Raw genomic sequence first — 22,917 nt, forward strand, 5'->3', positions numbered from 1 at the left:
AAAAAAAAAAAAAAAAATATTGGTGCTAGAGACCATACACAGCTGTGTACAACGCGTTGCTTCGATCGCTATCATCGATTATTCGCTGCTGACCGATAAATGTGCTCGTTACATCTCTCGTGCGGAATTAGATTCGCACGACGATGAGGATATTTTTATTTGGATGTAAGAGACTTGGTCTCTATTCCGTAATGCGGTCAGCAGCAGACAGGTTTCATGCCACTTTTTTCTTACTTGTCTTCTTGCTGCGGGGTAAGGTAGCGAAACTCGTTATCTGAAATATAAAAATGTATAACGTTATTGCGTGTTCTTCGTCAGTTTTGTTGTCAAATAATGGCGCGTCGTCAATTTGTTTGCCATTTGTTTCAACGAAAAGTAGTCAGCGACGCCAAACGGAACAAAAGCACGATTCGAGTGAAAGTTTATAAAGGCTTGGAGTGAAACTTTCAGCTGTATATCACGAGTGTTATAAAAATCAATTTTTACATCAATTTTTAATATAAGTATAGCAAAGCTAGAAATCCTCGAGTTATTTAAACAAAAAAGTCATTCGTATGTAATGTACAATTCGGGAAATATTACGGATTAATTAACATGTAATATCTAAATGTTTACATATCGATTAATATTACATGCAGGAAAGGGAAAACGTTGACAGTTACGTGTTATAATTAAAAAAAAAAGGAATCAACAAGGCACTCAGAAACTAGTCTCCATACGATCTTAACGGATCGGTCCACATCTCTTCTGGCCGGATTTCTGGATTTTCATTTCATAGGATGCAGTGGATATCTATAAAGTGTGTGAGAAATGGAAGGAGAGAAAGAACAAGCTTTGTTTTTTAACAATTTCGAAGCCGTCAAACGTGAAAAAAAAAATAGGCATAAATCATCTATTCGATACAGTTGAAAAAGTTATTAATTATGAGAAAATGTGTGTTTTTTTTTTTTAAATATCGGTTATAATTTCTTTCCTGCCACTGTGAAAAGGCATCTCCAAGCCGGATTTTTTATTTTCGACATTCTTTTCGCAATTGTCAGAATTTTCCACGTTCTTTTTGTCGTCTGCTGTTTTATTCGCGAATTTATTTTCAAGATCCGTCTTGACGTCGTTCGAAGTTGCGGGCGTAACGTCCAATTTTTCAACAGACGAAGAATAATTTATATTTATGTCAGATATTTTAGTACTGCCCTCCGGTCTCAACGGGATCTCTTCCACATTCATTTCCCGCTTTGCGGTTGATAATTTCGCGGAACCGTCCGCGTACACCTGGGACCCGATACTGTTCGATCTCGATGCGGATCCGCTGGTCTCGGAAAACGTGGAGCTTGAATCCTCTTCTTTGGACGAGGTTTCGTGTTGCTCCTTGTGAAAGGCGTTGTGAAAGATGTTTTTCGGGATTGTTAATAATTTGGAAAAGCCGTCCTTCGCGCGCAATCGGGACTTCTTCTTTTTCTTCGTCGAATCCGGTGCGTGCGCTAGGAAAATATCTTTCGTAACGTCCGCGTTCGAAACCGTTCTCAACGTTCCGGTTTTAATGACCAAAGTGGCCTTCAGAGCGTTTTGAGATTCAATTTCGTCTTCGTTATTTATCGCCTCGTTGCCCGGCGGAGTTTTCGGAGCGGGTTTTTTGTGATACTTCCCCGCTCGATTATCCACGTCGAGATTATTCGACGAACTTGGCGTGGGTGAACGTTGAATCTCACCATCGCGAGATGACTTATTGTCCGATAAATCGTCATCAATTTTCATTTCCGATGACACACTTAAGTTGTTGTTTTCGATCGCAATTGCACTCTCCGCCAATTTTTCTTGAGAGGACACGATGTTCGTTATAGCTTTGTGCGCATCGTCCAACAATTGCTTCAGTTCGTCGATTTTTTCCTGACAAATTTCGCTGGTTATTTGCTCGCGATTATCAACAACGATTGCGGTGGGAGTCGGAGAAGAGAGAGAATCTTCGCGACTTCTGTTTTCCGATTTGTCATCGATATGTTTGAGCAATGTATTAGGCTCATTATCGCGATGATAATTCAATTCCTCCATTGACGTATCGACGACGTTCATTTTGTCCGGTGTGTTTTTTGTGAGTACTGCAGGTATCGACACACTTTCCATCGAGATATTTTTTATCTCCACGGTCTGTATCGTTTGCACGTCTGCTTGAACCGGTGGATCGGTGTCGACAAAATCGCTACTCGACTCCGTCGACGACGATTCTCTATCTTCGCTTATTTTAGTTACCGATCGATTTTCGTTCGCGGATTTAACGGGGAATTCGCGTATCGGACGGTTTTTACTAATCTCGGAAAACAATAGCAAAAGCTCGGCTGCTTGTTCGGGAGTTAGGACGTTCAAGGACGACGGGAGGGAGATGTTTTCGGGAGACGGAAGAACGATGCGGTCGAAATCCTCGTCCCTGTCCTTCAAAGACCATAACAAAAGAAAAGATTACGTATCATTAAAACGTGTTAAAACGAACTTGTGCATCGTCAAAGAAACGATGTGCGATTTACTCACGAACGAGCAACGTGTATGTGTGTGTACGTAAACAGATATTGATTTCTACATTGCGCTACTTTTTTATCGGCTTACTTCTGGCGTCTTCTTCGCGGTTGAGCGCGGCTTCACGCGCGTCTTCGCACCTACGCTCGATGTTCTCACCAAAGAGTCGGCATGAGTACGCTGAGACTGTAGCGCCTCGCCGCTGCTATAACCGCTAGATATGTCGTCCGAAGACCTTATATTTCTACGTGCGCAGAAAAAGAAAAAACTATCGGTTATTATCGATATTCTTTATTAAACAACGAACGTGGCCTCTCTCTACTAGTAGTTGGAAGTGCGCGAATTATGCTGTAGACATACGTACGTTAAAGTGCTAGCTACGTGTTCCCTAGGCCGCGATTGTCGAACATCAACATCCACCTCGGAGAAATACATTTCCACTCGGGACGCATTGCTGCTGGACTGGGTCCTGCGAGGACTGTAGCCTCTTCTGCCGGCGTGCTCTCTTCGACGAGGTTCAACTACAAAAGTACAATCACGAAAACTTCTTATTTGTTTCTCAAAATTAAATCACTGCAATATCTCGAGGTCTCTTGGTCGGCACATCTTGTTTCGCGGTATGAAAGTTTGATCATGTGTTCAAAACGGATACACGCACGTCCACAGACATGCGTATTAAATATACAGAAGAATTAATTGCAAAATTAATGATAAAACAATTTGCAACTTTGTTCGGTTATATTACGTAAATGTGAAAGTTAACGTTTACCCCCACCCTCTACTAAAAATATCGATGATTTTATTCTCTCAAGCGAGACACGCGCGCGAGAACTCAGTTACCTTCCATGTCTGTCTCGTCACGCACGTCGGGTGTGTTTCTATTTTCGTCCTCCTTCTCGCCGGTTAGATCGCTCAGACTGTAACTCTTCCTTAATTGTTGCACGAGCCCTCCGCCACCCTAGAAAACAAAGTCGCTCGTTATAGACGCATCTCTCGAGGAATAACGAGATCGTCGCGTCGTTATCTGTGTGTCACGCGAAAATTTTAAGTACCAGTTTTCTTTCTCTATCGAGAGAAACTCGGTTGTTTTAAATAAATTGAAAACAAAAGGAAAAGAACAAAATAAAAAGTCTTACCAACAAAAAAGATGTTAATGTGTTATCTCTGCCCCGAGTGTCTCATCGGTCTCGCGAGGATCAACTCCCCTTACGCCTGTACGAACGTCGGATTTCGACACAATCAATCCAGAGGCGAGTCTCTCGTCTCTCTTCTCAAACGTTCGTGCACATACGCATTTTTTTTTTTTTCTGTTAAACACGCGCCGCCGTCCACGCGACGATACGTGAGTAAATTTAAATGATGATGCTTGTATTACATGACGTCGCGTATCTGTGTAGCTGCTAAGCTCGCGCGATTAGTTTTCTTTATATTAAACGTAATGTGAACTTGCGAGTTTTGAAAAGGGTGCGTCTCGCTTATCGAGAAAAGAGAGAAACAAATTAATGCGCAAATTATAAAATTAAAAATCCTCCGTTCGGATTACGCGACGAGCGATGTATACTGGGAGACAGGAGCAAACAAAAATCAGAGGGTCGAAAGCTCTCGTCTGAGTAATACTTTTTATTCGATGAAAGAAATCAACTTATAATAATAATAATAATAATAAGAATCAGAATCTTTGGGATTGGTACAAAAAGATCTTACTCTCTAAGCTCGACGCAAAGGGGGGCTCGCACGTAAAAATATGACAGCAATAATTGACACTGGGAAAGCACCTTTGTTGTTTACGTTCAGATATTTCGTCTTTGTTTCTCCACAAAGACAAAAACTGCACGCTTTTTTGCCGAGTGTATTGATGATTTCTAATAGTTCGCACACGACCAAAATGCGCAAAAAAAAAAAAACAAACATGTATATATGATGCAATTTAAACGACTGTTCGATTGCAACCGCCATAATACACGTAGTGGTACGTTTCAAATGCTACGATTATGCTTTAAATTGCGGGCGAACATCATATACATATTGTACGAAAAAAAAACAAGTCAACTATCACACACAAGAATACATTCGTAAAAAAATTGCGTTGCGCTCTGAATTTACGCATCTCCGTAAACAAACTAGCAATATCGAACAGCAATGAACAGTTTTATCGGCGCTGCATCCGATAGAAAGATCTTCACTCTGTTCGCTCGTCAATACACACAAGAGAATGAGTTTTTATTGCTATATGTTTTTCTACGTGCGCGCGGCATTTTTTTGTTGTTGTGCGTAAAAGCACACGCATTTTAAGTTGCACTCACGTTTATCGGTAACTCTGCGGGTGAAACGCAAAAACGAGAAGATGACGAATGATCGCGCACACGAACAGTTGCAACGACGATACAAAAGAATCCGTTACAAAGTGTTTCTCATCCTTTTTGCGCTTTATTTCGTTTTCCTATTCTTACCAGAGTATGAAAACACATCCGTCTTGTTTTGAGTAATAAATTGTGAAAAAGTGTGAGCAACACGAACAGACCCACCACCCTGATGGCGATTGTACTAATGACAATTATACTAATGCGCAATTTGTTCGTTTCCAGATAGCACGTCATTTTGACGTTCCAAATTGATCATTCGATTAGCGTTTTTATGACGTAAAATTATTGTGAAAGCATTACGTTATTAAAAGTATTTAGACGCGTATATTAATAACTCATAATTTGCTCTATTTTAGCGCATATAAAAACAATAACAAATAAAAACAACAAAAAGAAAAAAACCTCACTACTAATAAAGGATTGAATCTCGATCTTGTAACTCATGTACAGGCAGAGATGTTGATGTTTTTACACATGAAATTGCATTTTTTCTAAGTTGAAACAGCACAAAAAGTCCGAAAGACGAAAAAGATATCTGAAAAGAGATGACTAAAACAATTTAAACGTCCTTCAGATATCTTTATGACGTATTTCGAAATTTTTTACTGTCTTGTGATATATTATTTTTTTTATAGGCATTATTAATACAATTTCATGTACCAAGCTATTAACGTCCTTGCTCCTATCCTACCAACCTTGGTCTGAGAGAATTTTTTTTATTTTTCATTATTTCTTTTCATTTGATTATTGTGTTAACGTGCGGATTGTTTAGAGAGCCAATTATTGTCAATTATTTATAAATGTACACGTGAAGAAATATGATATATGTATTTTTAATAACGTCAGAAATTTGTATGACATCAACTGTCATCATTTTTTACGTCATAATAATGTCAATTTAGGATGTCAAAGTGACGTATGCTCGCTACCCGAGTCTCGTTGTATTGACGCACGATTTTTTTCGCATCGCTGAATACTTCTTTTTTTTTCTCGTAGAAGTAGCAAATCACAGAAAATCTGATGCACTGAACACACGAAATAACACTCGAAAATTGATGCTTAATTTCTAATCACACTAACGAGTCGAATTAAGTCTAAGAGAGATTCGATGTCTTTTTTTTGTGTAAATCTTAATTTTATACATTTTTATACACACACGTACAAAAAAAAGATAATAAGAAAAAAAAACGTTCTCATTAAAGTCATGTAATACTAAATGACACGCGTTAGCTAGTCCTAAGTAACTAACTGTTGTAGCTGCAATATCACGCAAAACTTATATATTATATATAGAGAATATAACACAAAGATATACAATAATAAAAAAAAAAAAAAATGATACAATGTAAAGAAAAAATGTTACGTGACTCAGAAACGTTTTATTAGTTACAGATTTTCGAATAAAATCTGTGTGCTATGACGCAACTTCTTTGACAATCAATTGTCGTCTTCGATTATTGACATCATTAACGCTAATACCATGTGCACACAATATGACGAAAACTGATTGAGATATCAATTGTGACGGTGCAATCGATTATACTTAAGACTTTGTTAAAGGGCTTGAGTACACGCTTCAGCAGCTACTAGTCGAATGAAGTAGTTTTCCGGTACTCGAAAACTTAAGTCGATACAATCCGTCAAAAACTTTTCTTTTTACACTCAAAATCTACGTTTGACGCGAAGATACAATAGATATCATGACAATTGATCCAAGATAGTTGCATCAATTTTATGATTCGACTGAACCAAGATGTTAGAGATCAATCTGTAGACCGAAAAGAAAGTTTTCGACGGATTTTGCCAAGTAGTGTTTCTAAGTGCCAAGTGGTGGCACGTGGAAAAACTAATTTGTTTCGCGATGTGAGTTGCGCGAGACAACAATCTTATACAATTTCTCTCGTCTCTTCGACATCGTAGTTCGAATAGCTGCGGAAATACTCAAGGACCTCTGACAGTAAGATACACGTTGTCGGCACGATTGCTAAAATCGAAAACGAAGTACACGTAAAAAAGTACAAAGATCGACGAACTTCTTACCTTGATCAAAAATACGTACGTAATTAAAACTTGCTCCCAATATTCCGTTTGTTGTCGAGAGAATAATTTCAGAAATATTTCGTCTTCAAACAACAAGAATTTTTATATATGTATAAATTTTTACAAAACCCATCTCGTTTTTATTGTGACTTATCTACTAATATATCGAACAACTTTTGTTTGTCGCTTGAAAATGTATTGCGCGTTATATGTACAGTTAAACGGTCACAAAAATGTAATTTTTTTCACATTTTTATAAAAGACATATCCCCAAAAGAAGATTATCTGTAATATATTTAATAAATATTTATCGCAAATCCGCGACAGAAAATTCCGCTTTGCAAATTCGTATAAAAAACTCCCCCCTCCCCAAAAAAAAACAATTCATACAACGTAAAAAAATCAGTATAAAGTGTATAACACACAGAAGATTCTGTCATCGGTCTGATTTTTTTGTTTTCGCATAATAACAAATGCCGTTATTCGTATATATAATTCAGATACAAACTACACGCAGTCTCTCGTCTTCAACGAGAAGTGTCACCAAGTGCCCTTGACATCACCGCCGATTTACTTCGGTCTGTTTCCGAGATTTTAAGCGGTACTTAACCTTGTTCCATTATCTTAAACACATCTGCTCTCCGATCAGATCAGTTAGCAAAATTGAAATCCGCATCGCTGAAGTCGTCATCAAAGACTTGTTTTGGCTGTTGGCGACAGGCACGTGTCTTCTGCTGTCTGGTGGGCGCGGTGACACGCTCCTTCTTGGGTTTCCGCGTTTTTCTCGGAGGATCTTTCTCGGGTGTTTTGAACACGGGCTTCTTCTCCTCGTCCGACTTTTCCTCGTCTGACTCTTCGACGTGCGGTGCCGCATCCGCCACGACATCCATCTCATCCTCCGAGTCATCCGTTGTCGATTGATCGCAGTATAGCCAGTGACTTTTCTTGTCAGTATTGTTGATTAATTCATCGCACTGTTCATTACCACACGGCGTGTAGTTCTCGCTGCCGTCCGGAGAGTCCGTCTGGCTGTTTAACCTCGTCGCCGAACTGGGGTTGGCTAAGCTAGAAATCGCCAGGTCTGATGGGCGATCGGGGAGTGAGCTCGTCGTGGACGAACATAAGATCGAGAGATTCTGTCGTACAACGCCGATTTTTTATGCCAATGTTTTTTAAGCCAATTTGAATTTTAAGAATTTTTTGTTTTTTAACGACAATTTACATAGGTCGCCCAGTAATTTGGCGAGTTATTGTGATAAAGTTCGTTGTTCTTACGGATCAGTGGCGAAATTTTGTTGTGCGGTTGACGACGTTTCGGTGTAGACAGATTTCTTAAGCAACACGACACAGTGGTTAAGGCGATGATCGGGCGGCAGTTAGGTGCGTAATTCGGTGTTTGCCACCGGGTGGTTTTTGCGGATGGCGATGATCGAATTTTTGATTAGGCGGTAAGACGGCGATGCAGCAGACAGTGAGAGGACGATGGCGTGCGGGAACGCGGATGGGACAGAACGAAAACAAAAAATCAAAAATACGTAAAAATTATTAGTGAGCGGCAAACTGAGAGGGAAGTTTGGAAGTTTTTATGCGTAAATCAATGTGTGAAAGCAAGAGAAGTTGGTGTTAAGTTACGAGATCGCACGAGACATTTTACTTGGGGGGGTTAAAATATTTTTAACGTATTACGTGTGTATAATTTACATTTCAATTTAATATTCAATAACGAACGTGTGCGTGAACTAAAAAAAAAAAAAAAAAAAATATATCTAAAGCGTTAAATTAAGAAAAGTTTCCGAAATATTTTCTGAAAGACACTTCTCTTTGTGTCTGCAACACAAAGTGTCCTCAACTATCACTTTTCACTTACGCGTTCTTCGAGATATATAACTAGATTTCTATTAACGAATATCCAAACAAAACATAAAACGTGATAACGATAGTTTCGGAACATTCTGTACGACAACGATGTGATTCTTTTGACGATTCACGTAAAATCTTACCTTGATGGCGGTCTGCATAAGAACCGTGGTGGCGTAATTCACACCCTTGGTGCCGAGATGCAACACCGCCGTGTAACCCTGCTCGGTAGCGCGTGCCAGAGCTTCGTCGATCTCGGCCTCACGGCGTATTAGCGCGGGATGCACGAATCGTCGATAAAGAATGCTGGAACCTTTAGTGGCCGGACTCAGCAGCCACAATACCAGGATGATTTTAATCTCATAGTAAAACGGGAACCTATACAACAGACACATCGGGACGTGTAAAATGTTCGCACGAGTCAACGCGAAGCTGCTTTTCTCTCCCTCTTGGCGTTGAAAGAATATAATAATTACGCATGAGGCAAACGCGTGATTTCATAGAGGTGCATTCAGTAATTACTCGATTCGAATTAGCGAGACGAAAACTTCGACTATAACGTGAGCGTGGAGGAAAGCCGCGAATGTGCCGGGAAGGATATCGGGCATTTCGACGCCAGAAATACGCGGGAACTCGTTTCCGTCTTGGTTGTAATCCGAGTATGAAGGGAGATCTGGCACGATGTTCTTCCCCGACGTCGAGCAAGCAAGAGAAAGAGAGAGAGAGATAACAGTGAACGAACGAGGGAGAGAAACGAAGCGGACGAGCACAGGGAGAGCAGAATCCTCAGAAGTGCATGTAAGCCAATATCTATCTCGGCCAAAATTAGACTTTCGGAATTTCTCCGTGGGTAAGAATGACGGCTTTCAGACCGCGCGGTTCGCAGCTGGTTTATTGGCCTCTCGCTTTTGCCCTCGCGCGCCATTTTTCCAAGATTCAACGCTCGATAACATCGCGCGATATACCGGTCGTATTTGAATAAAATGTTAGACGTAAGAATTTTACAAACACAATTTTTCTGTAATAGGCAATCATATATCTATCTTTCTTACCAAAAACTAAAGAAGACGTCGGTAAATGTTTCCGCGCATGTAAACAGCGCGAATACGATCCAATACATCATCCATTTGACCTGAAACCAAAGAAATTCTAGAGCATCTAATTAGTGTAACAAAAAATAGCGCAGGTGATGTATTCGCGTTGTGTCTTTTTCTGTCGTATGGAAACGGTGAAAGAACGAGGAAAAAATGGATAAAGAAAAAATAAAGAGATACGGAGTCTGCACATGTGCAAGCACACGTGTACAATTATACACTACTCACATCAAGTGTAGCAACGCAAATACACCGAGTTTTTTTTTTTTTTTTTAATTTACTTCAAATATGTATTTCTTATTAAATCTCAAATATTTATCCTTCGTAGTTTCTCCGCTTAAATATCGTTAAAGTGTTAAACTGATAAAAAAAACATATTTATTGTATTCCGTTAGTTTTTTTTCAAAAAACTTTTTTTTTAAAAGCCAATTCGAATCAGTTGGTGTACTTCGTGTTGTTCGTGTGTACATAATTTCTTTTGTTATTAAAAAAAAATGAACTTTCGATCTTCAACACATACAAATCTGTGTAACAGAATATTGTGTGTCTCTAACATTCTTTTTTTATATTTTCGTACTCACATATTCCTTGACGTTCTTCGTACGCACCGCCTTGTACGAAGCGTACGCCGGATATAAGGTGCCAAAGACTAATCTGAAAATCGGATAAATGACTCTGTAAATAAGCGGGCGCGGTGATATTATCGCGAGGAGGACCGTCAACAATCCGACGTTGTTCAACGTCATTTTTATGGGGAACGGGTGCAACCACAACTGGCACCAGGCCATCGCTTGTCTCGTTAAAATCTCGCCGATTCCCGTTTTGTCGATCATCGCGAGTGGCAATTCGTCCGATCGCGGTTCGTCTTTGATGATATCCATCGTCGATTGGTGGTTTATCTTCGTCCCCATCGCGGCGTCGTCTCTTTATTTCTCTCTGTCTCTCTTTCTCTCGCAACGGGAACGTTTTACCGCTCGCGAAATCTTGAACTTCTTCGAAGACTCTGCGACGATCGTCGAACCAACACGACGAGTCCAGCTGCAACAAAAAAATAATAAAAATTATACGCGACTGATATTGTTAATGTGTGTTGTAGCTATGAACGCGCACAGCTTGAGAAGAAGACTTAACCGGTTGAAAGACTTGTTTAAACGGAGCTAACGTGAGTAATTTAAGCCGTCTTCAGCGAAACCGACTGTCGGGCTCGTTAAGGATTTGATGAGTCGATTGGAACAGGTATATATAGAACAATTGTTCTAAAAAAAAAAAAAAGCTACTTAACGCGTTCTCTTCATCGTTGTTAACAAAACTACCACAAAGGTCAAAATGATTTGTCTCGAAATTTTGTTGTAATTATTGTTCACTTTAAAAACATTTTGTTTTTGTGATTTTTCTTCGAATTTTATCGAAATATATAGTTGATTGAGTTTAATTTATTTTTTCTTAATTTTTTCTAAGATTTCTAACGTATTTTTCTCTCATAAAATGTAAGTAAATATAAATAAAAATAAACTCGAGTGTAACTGCAATAACAGAATTATCGTTAGGCGAATCGCATATCAAAGCAATATTAAATGTACATTAAGCAACACGCGATATGCAAGCTCTAATGTAGCTGGATTGCTATTCCGTCAATTATACCTTAGAAAGCAAAACGAGAGAAAAAAGAGGATGTGCAAGCAAATAAGCGCAAGGAGTCATTTTGACTTATTTTGATAAAAATATTATATGTACGTTCATTTCGAGTGGTTCTAATAATGTTATTAAAAAATTGAAACGATATTGTAATTATTTTCGTCAACATACAAAAATCAATATAGAAAATGGTACAACGTAAACAGTTACATCAAATCTCATATATATATATATATATATAAGTTCGACTGATCGATCGACTAATAAATTTTCGACAATGGCGTGGCGAAAATAATTTTTCTACGAATCGAAATCGAAAATTCGAAGTGGAGCGCTTTCGATTGGTGTGCGCCTGTCATCTGTCGATCAATGCCTGCCAGCGACCTCGGTTGCGGCCTCATTTAATGGATTGCACAAGAAGCTTATTATGAAGATTCAATTAAACCCGCAATAACGTCGAGCCGCTATTGATATCTTCCGAGAGACGAGAGATTAGATTATAATCCGAAATCTATATAAGCGAGACCAAACTCACGAAATCGCCGTGATCTCTTGTTTTTCAATCACACGATCAAAGTAATTCATTTGCATCGTCATTACATAATAACGTAGCGCAATCGCAGTTGGTATTGAATATTTCACCAAATAACAATACTCTTTTATCTCACTTGTGTTTCGCTTTACAAAACCAAAATCTATCTCGCTGCGCAATAAACTATTTTAACGTTCTCTTCCTTACAACACAACCGCTACGTCCGTCAGATTCATCCGCGTCGTTTCTTCCTCGACTCTTGTTCGCGGTCACGAGACACAACGACGACGACGACGACGCTCCGGGTCGGGTTCTTTCGTCGTGACGAATCGTTTTCCGCTGCGACGCGTGTCGTGTTCCTCAAAGTTATTCTCCCGGACGCGTGTCGAGCCCAAACTGCGTCGCACCACTCGCTCTTCTCGCGGATGCTTCCAGTCGGCGACTAAACGCGCAGCAGGCGCGTTCGTTCGGGCACACCGTCAAACGACAACGACAACCGAGCAGCAACGCTGCTCCGAGACTCTATTTTCGCGCCTTAAGCCGCTGTCACGCACGCGACCCCAAGCCGATACGACACGCGGCGTCTGAAAGCAACATGGTCAACCTCGCGACTTTCGTTTCTTTCTCGCTTCCGTTGATGATTCACCTGAATCCTCGAGTGTGGCTCGAGTCAATTTCATAAATTCAAATCCACACGTTCGTCTCGTGACCCCTCGTCTTTGATATAGGTCAAATCTGTTTATATATCGCGTCGAGTAAACAGGACGCGTTTTCGAAACGATCGGAGAACGTTGTTCTCACAAGTAGTCAGGAGCTAATACGGAGCTTATTTCGAAGGTCTCTCCATATGTGTACGTAAATATTTATTCAAGTAATTTGCGCGATTCAAAATTAATTCTGTTGTAACCGACGTCTACATTTTTGTAATTTATATAATATGCGTGCGATTCAGAATACACCGGTGTAAACAAAAAGATCGAATTCGAAATTGTATAAATTTTTTATTTTCACATTTACGTGAAAATTTTATTTGGAGCTTGAGAGAAAGGGAGAAAGAGAGTAAATTGAAATCGAAATATTTCAATTAAATCTATTTTTATTTTCGTCTGCGAACTCTCAAACGGAGTTTGTGGATCAAAAGAGACGCGAAAAGTTTTTGGGGACGCGCGCACACCACATGTCAGGTCACATATAAATATAAATACGTCTCCAAAACTGTTTTCGAAACAAACTTTTTGTAACAAAAGGTTAAAAACGTTCGCGACCGATGTATTTAGAGTGCACCGGTTTCTCTTTCCCTTCTTTCGCGAGCGGGTCATCTCTATACGTGCCAGAGAGACGAGTTAATTATATATGCGCCCCAACCTAGATATCGTATCTTTCCTCTTGCTAACTCCGGCGGTTGAACTTTATCAAAATATAAGCTTCGCGTTGCTATCGAAGCTCTGTGTTAGCCTCAACTTGTGTTGTTGTCTCAATTTCGTATTTCCAACTGATTTTCCCGCGTTAACTTAATTATCGCTTCGCGTAAATAAGAGATCGGTGATTACAAACACGCTGCGTGTGAACACAAAAAGTCGATATTTCTCTTAAAAAAAAAATATCCCGCTCAATTTAAACGCAGAGAATAACACGTAAGTCATATGGGAAATACATGTACATATATTACATATACATATACATATATATATATATGTATATTACACGAACGTTGTTTCTCTCTGCTGAACTCGACATGTGCGGGAATATGACGTTCGCTCAGAAGTTTGGACAGCAGTCTCCAGAGAGGTCTCTAAAGCCTATGGAGAATTTAATTAAACAGCAAATATGCCACATATAACCTGCATTTACAAATTTAGAAATTAATATTAGACGCGTTACATCTGTCAGTTGATTAACCCGGACCCGGTTAAAACGATGAGATTTGCGTATTTCAGATTTCTCCGATTCGAGGCAAATGGTATTCTTGTGCGCATAAAAACAATGACACACAGTATTAACGGCAACTTGTCAAGTCATCCAGTCACGTCAGTGGAGCGAATTGAATTAGCGCATTAACGTCAATTGTTCGCGGATCGAGAGTGACACCGTCGAGGTTTGCGACGAAAGTTGAAATCTGTGACGTCGCAGCGAGTTTGATTTTTAGCGCAAAGAATATCCAGAAGAGAAAAACTCATTTCGATTTTGCTGTGTTGCAAACAAAACAAGATTTTATCCACTTTTATCGCGACATTAGCTCTTCAGAATCCTAATCCGTGACCTCAAAAATTGCGTTAAAACAAATTACATTAAATGTAAGTATGTGTGATTTTGAGAAGTAATGAAAAAGAACAAAGTTCCGCGTTAAATCCTCGGTATCTTGCATGCAACGTATTTTTGTTTTTTTTTTTCATTTTTGAACAATTGCCCACAGAGATATCGCTGACACATTATCGCGCAGACTTGCGCGATCAGTCGTCTTTATCGCGTGCGCGCGTGACGACGCGCCGTTTACATCGTGAAATACATACACGCCGCGAGGAAATCGGAGGAAGCATCCGCGGCGGATCACACGAAACTGCAGCAGCACGGACGCGACCGTCCGCGTACTCACGAGCAGTGTAATTCGATGATTGTCACCAATGTCGCTTTCCGTAGCGTATTGCGTAACAAAAGCGTCCCTAATGCGCAGTCCGCGTTGCCCGCGGCGAACGAGAGAGAAGCGTGTGTGTATTATTCACGCTCGGCCGCTTCCGGTTCCGGTCGTTCATGTGGACGACGAGCAGAGAGGCGACACACACGATCGAGTCGCCCCTTCGCCGCCGGTCAGACGACGTATCGGGAATGAAGAAGCTAGTCGGCTGGCAATCGCGCGATAAGGCACCAACGATTTACGAGCGCAGCGCGATTCCGCCGCGACCATTTACGAAATTGAATGTCCGACCGACGAACACCGTAAGATTATCTATCGACCTGATATCTCGTAAAGAAGGAAGGATCCGATGACTTTTATGTCGCTTTTTCTTGTTCTTCCTTCGCCGTTAGATGCGCCCGTTCCCTTCGCGTTCTTTCGGTCGTGCACTTCCGTTCGGGCGAGTTTATGACAAAATTTTTATTACACCTTTCTCTCTAATCTTTCCCGAGAAACGACCGCTCTCCGCGAGGAAGTAGCTTTCGATCTTCTAATACTTCTCTCCGTATATAGACTGGACCGCGCGCGAAAAATATCACTTCGTTTTGAATCATATATTCTGCCGTTATCAAAACTTTTTGGCGTTTAGTTTTGCTGTCGTAAATTTTAATCGCTATTTCGCGTGACGTTTGATAATATGTTGCAGATACCGAGAAAGGCGTATTTGTGTTGGTAAAAAATAACGTAGGGAAAAAATGGCGTGCGGGGAAAAAAAATTCGGCAAAAATAATCACCGATTATAAACGCGATACAGGCGTTTATTATTCACGTCACCGGGGGAGTTCTACCTTCGCGCGCGCGTATTTGTTCAAGTCATTGAAAAGTGATAGAAAAAATATCACCGGTCCGCACAAGGCCGCACGAAAGTATCAAACCGCAGCTATGTGGATAGCATTTATTTGCAGTTATAGTGACTCACGAAAGAGCGCTGATGCGATTCGCGCGGTCTCTCTCGAGTGATTCACGTTGTTATCCACTGACAATAGTTTCGTCAAACGCGAGGTTTTTACATAAACGTCGCTGTTGTTGAAAACTCTTTTTGTAAAAATTGTATTTTTGTTTGTGTGTGTGTGTGTTTTTTTTTTAATTACGTGCAACATCATGGTTTCAACGTTTTGCTTTCGAGTTGTCCGCGATAAACGGATCGAAAACTGCGAGTTCGCGAACTTGTTTCATCCGACGCGTGCCGACGAAATAAAACGACGAGCGGGATTACGGTACTACCGCGCGCGATTGTTAACGCCACGCGCTTTCATGTTTATTAATGACGGCGACGTATAACTTTCCCCTTCCTATCGTTGTAACGTGTACATACGTATGTGCGATGGCCTCGGTTGCGACCACCGAGGTTATTCGGTATTCATCGCGAGGTCAAGATCATTGTCGTTCGTTTGCGCATAACCTGAATTCCGTCACGGCTCGTTTAATACGGACTATCATCTTCAGCGTGATAACACAGTTGCGCGGAAATCCGACACATTCCGGCTTCGTCATTCTTCGCGTGAAACTTGCGCGATTTAAAAAAAAAAATATCAAATTACACTTTTTTACATACATATACTTTAATTCGCGCAAAATAAATACGCGAGAACGCTGTGTGTTTTTGATGTCTCTTTTTGTGTCTAACAAAATAAGGATTGTTTTTGTTTTTTTGCTATTACACATTTGTGTGATACCGCGTGGCGTGGACGGAAATATCTCGCAAGAAACAAAGTAAATGGTACAGTAAATGATACGACGGTAATGGAGAATGGTTATTGTTTTACGTTGTCGATGTCGAAATTTACTTCGCCATTGTACCGTCGCGCTACCGGGTTGTTACGCAGCCATTGTACGTGAAATAAAGTTAACGCGGTGAATTTATGCGGCAGAAGCTGCTTTATGCGCTCGAAAAATGATTTATATACGCCGCAACATCCGTCGCAACAACGAAATTTATATACGTGTATACAAACTTCGTGATATTTTACAATATTTCGATATACAAAAATACACAAGTTTGCTTCTACGCAGTCAGCTACAAACAAAATGGCGCGGGAAGGAGATCTTCGTGTTAGTTAACTTTAATCAATATACAGCTCTTTTTACATTCATATATTATAATATTTATTCTTTTGTAAATATTATAAGATTACAAAAATATGTACATTCTGCGTTGCGTAAAGTGATTTTTGTTTCGTCCTGTGGCAATAACAGTACGTTAACGAATGCTTTATATGTACGCACGTACACTCGGACGTATGTGTATGTGTGGGTTATACCATTAGAATTCGTTCGCGAGCACATTGATGAGAGGTAAGCATCGAACAAAATTGCCCTAACGAGGGCATGCCTAGTTATTTCGAGACGAGGACAAAGAGCGTCAACCTGATCTACTGGCGAATATATATGGAGACACTCGTCTGAATTGCGCTAAAAATATCATACATTACATCTATTCTTCTTTTACAATTAATATTTCGTTGAATAAAGCACGTGAAATCACTCGGGTGAAAAATTAATGTAAGAAAGTTCCACAAACATATTAACATTATTACATACATATATATATGTACGTGTATTTATTATCTAAATGTATACGCTTATTTAGATCGTAGAATAAAATACGAAAATATATTCTCGAATATAGAGACGCGCGACTCAAATATGCAACGTCGAACTCTGCTATTTGATACGATAAACTTGAGTTGATTAACGTCCTGGAGTAACGATTAATCAAGAGTCTAATCTAACGTCGGCGAAGCGACACAAATGACTTCGTATCGATATCAGCTTTCTCGAGAGCTTATTTATAATTTCTAATCTTGTGTAAAAAAAAAAAAAAAAAAAAAATACCCGCGAGAGCGTCAAAGAGCGAGAATCTCTTGGCGCTGGATATCTTTCTGGATTTGTTCCAAAGTTGCGGATACGCTTACTCGGAATTGCAACGAGTCACGAGACGGATGCCATATATCCCATTATATTGCCAGCTCATCGGCCTTGAAGCGCCACACAATAAAAACCCGTAAAGAAACCAAAAGGAACAAACTGCGATTTCTTCATTTTTAATTGAAGGTCGCACGCTGTTTAATTAGAATATTCACGTACCGAGGAATAACATGCGCGTAGAGCGTGTTTATTCTACGTATTGGCAAACAAGATTTTTTTATCAGCTAAAAATAAATATATATATATATATATATATATATATATATATATATATATATATTGAGTGAGTGCAAAAGTTTTAATGGATTTCGCGATAGAAAACTGTGACCAAGTAATTTCATCAAAAACGGCCTATTTATTTTTGAATTTCATTCTATCAAGTAATCCCCGTTATTTTCTATTATCTCTTGCTGTTGTATTTAAAACAGAATGAATAAAAAATCGGTTTTAATAAAAATAATTACCTGATTCATTCTTTCACTACAAAATCCACCAAAACACTTACTCAATAAACTTGCCAACAAAAAATGACCGTATTTTCGATTTTATTGATAATTTATTTTTATTGATAAAATTTATCTCTCTCTAAACGTTCGTTAACAAAGAAGTCAACAGCGTGCGTAACAGAACACGAATATAGAGTTACATTGATTCAAATTTCAAAGTTATTATTTTGGAATTATTTCGGAAATAAACGTATTTCATGTGCGACATGTTTATCTTGCACAATCTCTAATGTCTTTCCCAGCTGATTAGCTCGTCTCGTAATCTCTATCTGACACATGTACATATACCTATCATGTTCGAATTCTAGAAACATGTGTGACGTTTCTTATAACGCGAATATTGATGTTACATCAAAGTGACGATCGATCGAGGCTATTTCCGACATAAGACCGCAATTGGATCACACATCTATTTCAAATAATTAAATTCATCGCAGAAGCAAAAATACTTAAGTGCACTTTGAGGTATCTTGTGTGCAGCGTGTTTGAAATGCAAAAAATGCGAAATAATTTGTCATAGTGACATACTTTCTATAATAAGATATATGTCAAAAGATTTTTTTATAACGACATATTTTCTACAATAAAATATGTTAAAAGATTTTCACTCAAACTGCTTTATTCAATATTGTAATGTACACGCACACATACATACATAAATTTATTTTAAAATAAACCAAATATGATTCTATTTTAAAATTTTCCAAAAAGAGTACCAGCGGTAATTGAGATTAGGAACTTGTCACGTGTATTTACGGACTTCTCGACACGTTCAAAACAAAAAATGTAAATATCACATACAAATAATCCATATGTTGTAATAAAAATGTGTAGTGCTTTATATGAGTACACACGCGATATTTAAAATAATACATAGGAACTTTTGCACAGTTGTTTTTTCTTGTGTCGATTTTTCTGTTCAAACAGTTTACATAAAGAAAATTACATTTGTGTTTTGATCACTGTGAAATAAATTTCATATGGACTGTTTTCAGACACACAGTATGTACACAATGTGTATTTAAAATTTCGATAAACACTTTTCTAGTTTTCTTTACATCGCGCGTTCTCTCTCGCGACTTGGGGCGTGATTTTCAGAGGCGGCGGCAGAAAAACGACGGATACCGTATTGACGACCGTTATTCGCTTGAAAATCGGCGCGTGAAAATTGCGCGAATAATGCACCACCGTCGGCACGAGCACAGGTGTGGCTCGCTTGGACGGCAAAAAGCACGTCATGTTGGTGCACGTACGGACAGCAAAATCCTATTAAAAAAGCGCGCGGAAATCGCGTCAGGCGATTCGTCGCGCGAAAACTTGTACCCAAGAATCGCGAAGGAAAAGAATGAGATAACGAACGGATTTTGTGTCTGTAAAAGCGACGTGCTTTGTTAGATCAAATTAGAATTGAAACAAGAGAGACAGAGGAAGAGAGAGATATGTATATATATGCTCCTCGAAGCTTGTGCAAAAGCGACGTGCGCAGCAGTGGCCTGAATAGCGGACCGTTTGAACCGTTCACCAGCTGATCACCTATTAGCAAGAGGCAGTGCAAGCAAAGGCAGAGTACTCGCTAGATTAGAAAGTGCAGAGATCTCATCTAACAAAGCGATTCGGCTAAACCTATAAGCATCCGAAACGCTTTTGATCCTATCACTCTCTTTGCTATCCAGCGTGTTGTGCTTTCACATCGATTTTCCTATATATCTACGATTTAATCCTATATTACATCCCACGCTATCGATACACGTGTGTTATTGCCAAATACTTGATGTAAAAAAAAAAAAAACAAACTCGAACTTTTATTATCCAGCGCGTACGGCCGCAACAAAAAAAAAATACACCCTCTCGATTTCTCAGTGTCTTTGTCTTCGGAGATCCACAAAAGTGTACCATTCGGGCTTGTTCCTCGGGTACGCGATGGAGCTCACTTTCTCTCGACCGGATTGTCGCGCTTAGATCGCCGCTACTGCACTTTTTGTTCGCGGTCGCTTCGTGGTTGGTCGATCCCGTGCACGCCCGATCGGTTCCTTTATCGTCACGTCGAAGCGGCCGGCCGCGGTGCAACGACCGGCTAAGTGATTCGACTAACGTTTTCTAAGTGGCAGCTCAAAGAGTGAGATGCATCGCCTTTCTTCTGCCGACTCTCCCTTTCTTCCTCTCCTTCCCCCGCCGCTTCTCTCTGTGTGCGATCAAGTTTCTTCTTTTCTCTCTCTTTCTTTCTCTCTCTCTTTCTCTGTCTCGACGTCCTTGCTCCTCCGGAATTTTCACAAGTCTCCTCTTGACACCGAGAACGTCCTCGTCACGCCGTATCCCACTTCTGTGTTTCATTTGCGTCACACCGCCGTCGATTCAAATGTAAATCACCACGGTGCCGTCGTTAAAGAAGATCGTTATGCGAATCTGTTGTTTGACTCTGGAGGACATGTCGCCAACAGCAATCACGGATAATCGCTCAATCACCGCCGGAAAGATTAAGAGATTAAATTTTAAATTCTAAATCCACTCTCTCTCGCGCGCGCGCGCGACTTCTCTGAATTTCCTCCGCTTGTTTACTTACTGAGGCGCGCTTGATAACACTCTCTCGACGGTATTTTCGCACGTGAAATCGCGCGTGTTATTCGCAAAACTCGAATTCGCAAATATAGGAGATTAATAGATCGCGATTCTGCCGAACAGGTTTAAACCGAACCGCTCGCCGGGATGACACGCCGTAGATCAAAGATGCAAACGTTCCCCGACGTCGACTCTCTCGTCAACGGGCATCACACCGCCTTTCTCTCTGTGAATACGTAACAGCACTCGGGGATGATAATGATGATTAATCGCTCTCGTTTGCGGCGCCGAACATTTGCGAGAATCCGACGGACGATTTGAGAGAGACAGCCTCGACGTTTTATTCCGACGTCATCGTCAGCCGCACGTTCATCGCGCCGCTCCGTTCAACGATGTTCGCGGTCTCTTTTTTGCGTTTTCTTTTTTTTTTTTTTTTTTTTTTCGGAATTTTTTTCAGGAAATGCCGAGCGCAAAATTTGTCTACTCTCAATCGGGACAAATAATCACAGTCTTGTTCGGATTGACATCGCGAAATCTTGCTCGCGCTGCCGTCGGGCTGGGCAGTTGCCGGTTTCTTGAGCTGATTTAGAACACAGCATTGTTCTATTTTAAATTCTAAAGTCGGAGCACCACGCCGTCGGGACAAAAGATTTACAATCTTTTGCACAGCTTGATTTATTCGGACGATATCGTTGACGACGCGGAGCGCAACTCTTGCTCGCTGCGATATCCAGTGTGTTTTTGTATGCAATTCCTTAAAACTATCTAGTATCGCGCTATTTTACATTCCGACGTCCGAGTTTTGAGATAAACTTTTATACGGTGCAGCGAACTCGGAATTTCGCGCGGTGCTCGAATGAGGATCTTGCGAACTCTCGTGCTGCGTTTTCACCGACCACGACGCGACGTTGCGCGCGAGGAACGCAATATTATATCTTTATGATGCAGCGCGGAACCCCAGATAGAAACGTGCGCGCTTTTGACGCACGCACAAACGAACCGAGGTGCGCGCTCCGTGTACACACACTTTCTCTTTACAACACCAGCGGGAGCTTTTTGTCTTGTATTCGCGAGCGTCGCGACGCCCCAACTGGAAGCCAGCCACCTCTGCGCTTGGGTTTATATTTAAAACGGCGGAGAGTCGCTGACGACCACGTCGACGCATCGTCTTTCCCAATGCGTCGTCGACCGGACGTCGTCGAGAGCACGGCGGAAAGAAGAATAGAAGGACGAAAGAAAAAACAAACACACATATACATACACACACACGAGCGAAAAGAAAAATATCAGTCTGATGAAAAAAAAATTTCCCCATTTTCGCGAAATGCAAACATCTCTCGAGACAGGTGATATATTGTCGCACCTTGATATATCGAGACGATGTTTAAAAGAGAAATATTATTCTAGAGAAGAGAAGTGTGTGGGTGTTTCCAGAATTTTCGCGGGTGTATAAATACATGGAGCGTATGCAATAAAATGGAAAAACTAGATGATTGCGTGTGATATAAAATTCTCGACAAGACATTTTTCGCGCACTATTATCTTCTTTTTGTTTACATATATCAATCAACAAGTTTCGACAGATATGAGAAATCCCGATTCTGTGTTTTACTCGTCACTTGCGATCGGAATTTTTGGCTCTGTTAATTTTGCCACTGCGATGTGTTGGCACAAAAAAAAAAAAAATCGCGCGAGTACACACGCGTATGAAACGGAAAATCCGTGCTAATAAAAGAACCCACATAAACATCGATACCACAGGATCACAGACCTCCCACGCGGACACGCATTCATTCGACACTTTAAAGAGAACCGGCCGGGAGAGTTCGCATGTGTGCGGTGAACGAACGGTTAACGATCCGCAATCCGCGGAAAACGAGACCGGGCGCACAATGAATGCACACAGTTGACGAAACGCATGTGGGAATATCAATTGCAACTGATAATTCAATTACCGGGGAATCAGTTATCGATAAACTAATTTAATTAGAGAAGCAATTTTGCGCAACGAAATGTAATTTCAGTTATCCGCGCAACAATGTGTTGAACAAAATTAAAAGAACTCGCACGAGAAGAGTTCGACTTTGAGCAGAAATAAAGTAAAATTATTATTTTTTCCGAGTGAACAATCTTACTAATCAACTTTTCCGAGTTTTACCTTGTATACGTATTTTACAAATAATACACAGTTGAATATAAATATCTTTTTCTGCATTCAGAGCTTTGATGT

General features: G+C 40.2%; 1 protein-coding gene across 4 annotated transcripts in view; it reads right to left on the reverse strand.

Moving 5' to 3' along the window:
• Positions 1 to 6: 6 nt before the first annotated feature.
• LOC109853674 overlaps positions 7 to 22,917 on the reverse strand; it is a 29,476-nt gene continuing 6,565 nt past the window's right edge. For 2 of the 4 annotated variants that reach the window (XM_020426008.1, XM_020426009.1), the window contains exons 2-9: positions 10,441 to 10,897; positions 9,818 to 9,897; positions 8,909 to 9,143; positions 3,346 to 3,463; positions 2,870 to 3,026; positions 2,596 to 2,749; positions 720 to 2,424; positions 7 to 274 (exon numbers count right to left, since the gene is read on the reverse strand). In XM_020426008.1, coding sequence (XP_020281597.1) covers positions 949 to 2,424; positions 2,596 to 2,749; positions 2,870 to 3,026; positions 3,346 to 3,463; positions 8,909 to 9,143; positions 9,818 to 9,897; positions 10,441 to 10,770 — 2,550 coding nt within the window. In that variant the 5' untranslated portion in view covers positions 10,771 to 10,897 and the 3' untranslated portion in view covers positions 7 to 274; positions 720 to 948. Of the gene's footprint in view, positions 275 to 719; positions 2,425 to 2,595; positions 2,750 to 2,869; positions 3,027 to 3,345; positions 3,464 to 8,908; positions 9,144 to 9,817; positions 9,898 to 10,440; positions 10,898 to 12,233; positions 12,614 to 22,917 lie in introns of those variants that run through there. The other 2 variants (XM_020426007.1, XM_020426010.1) reach the window with 2 other exon arrangements.

The sequence above is a fragment of the Pseudomyrmex gracilis genome, unplaced genomic scaffold (genome assembly GCF_002006095.1).
Source record: "Pseudomyrmex gracilis isolate BER0280 unplaced genomic scaffold, ASM200609v1 scaffold_53, whole genome shotgun sequence".
In the NCBI taxonomy this organism is placed as follows: domain Eukaryota; kingdom Metazoa; phylum Arthropoda; class Insecta; order Hymenoptera; family Formicidae; genus Pseudomyrmex; species Pseudomyrmex gracilis.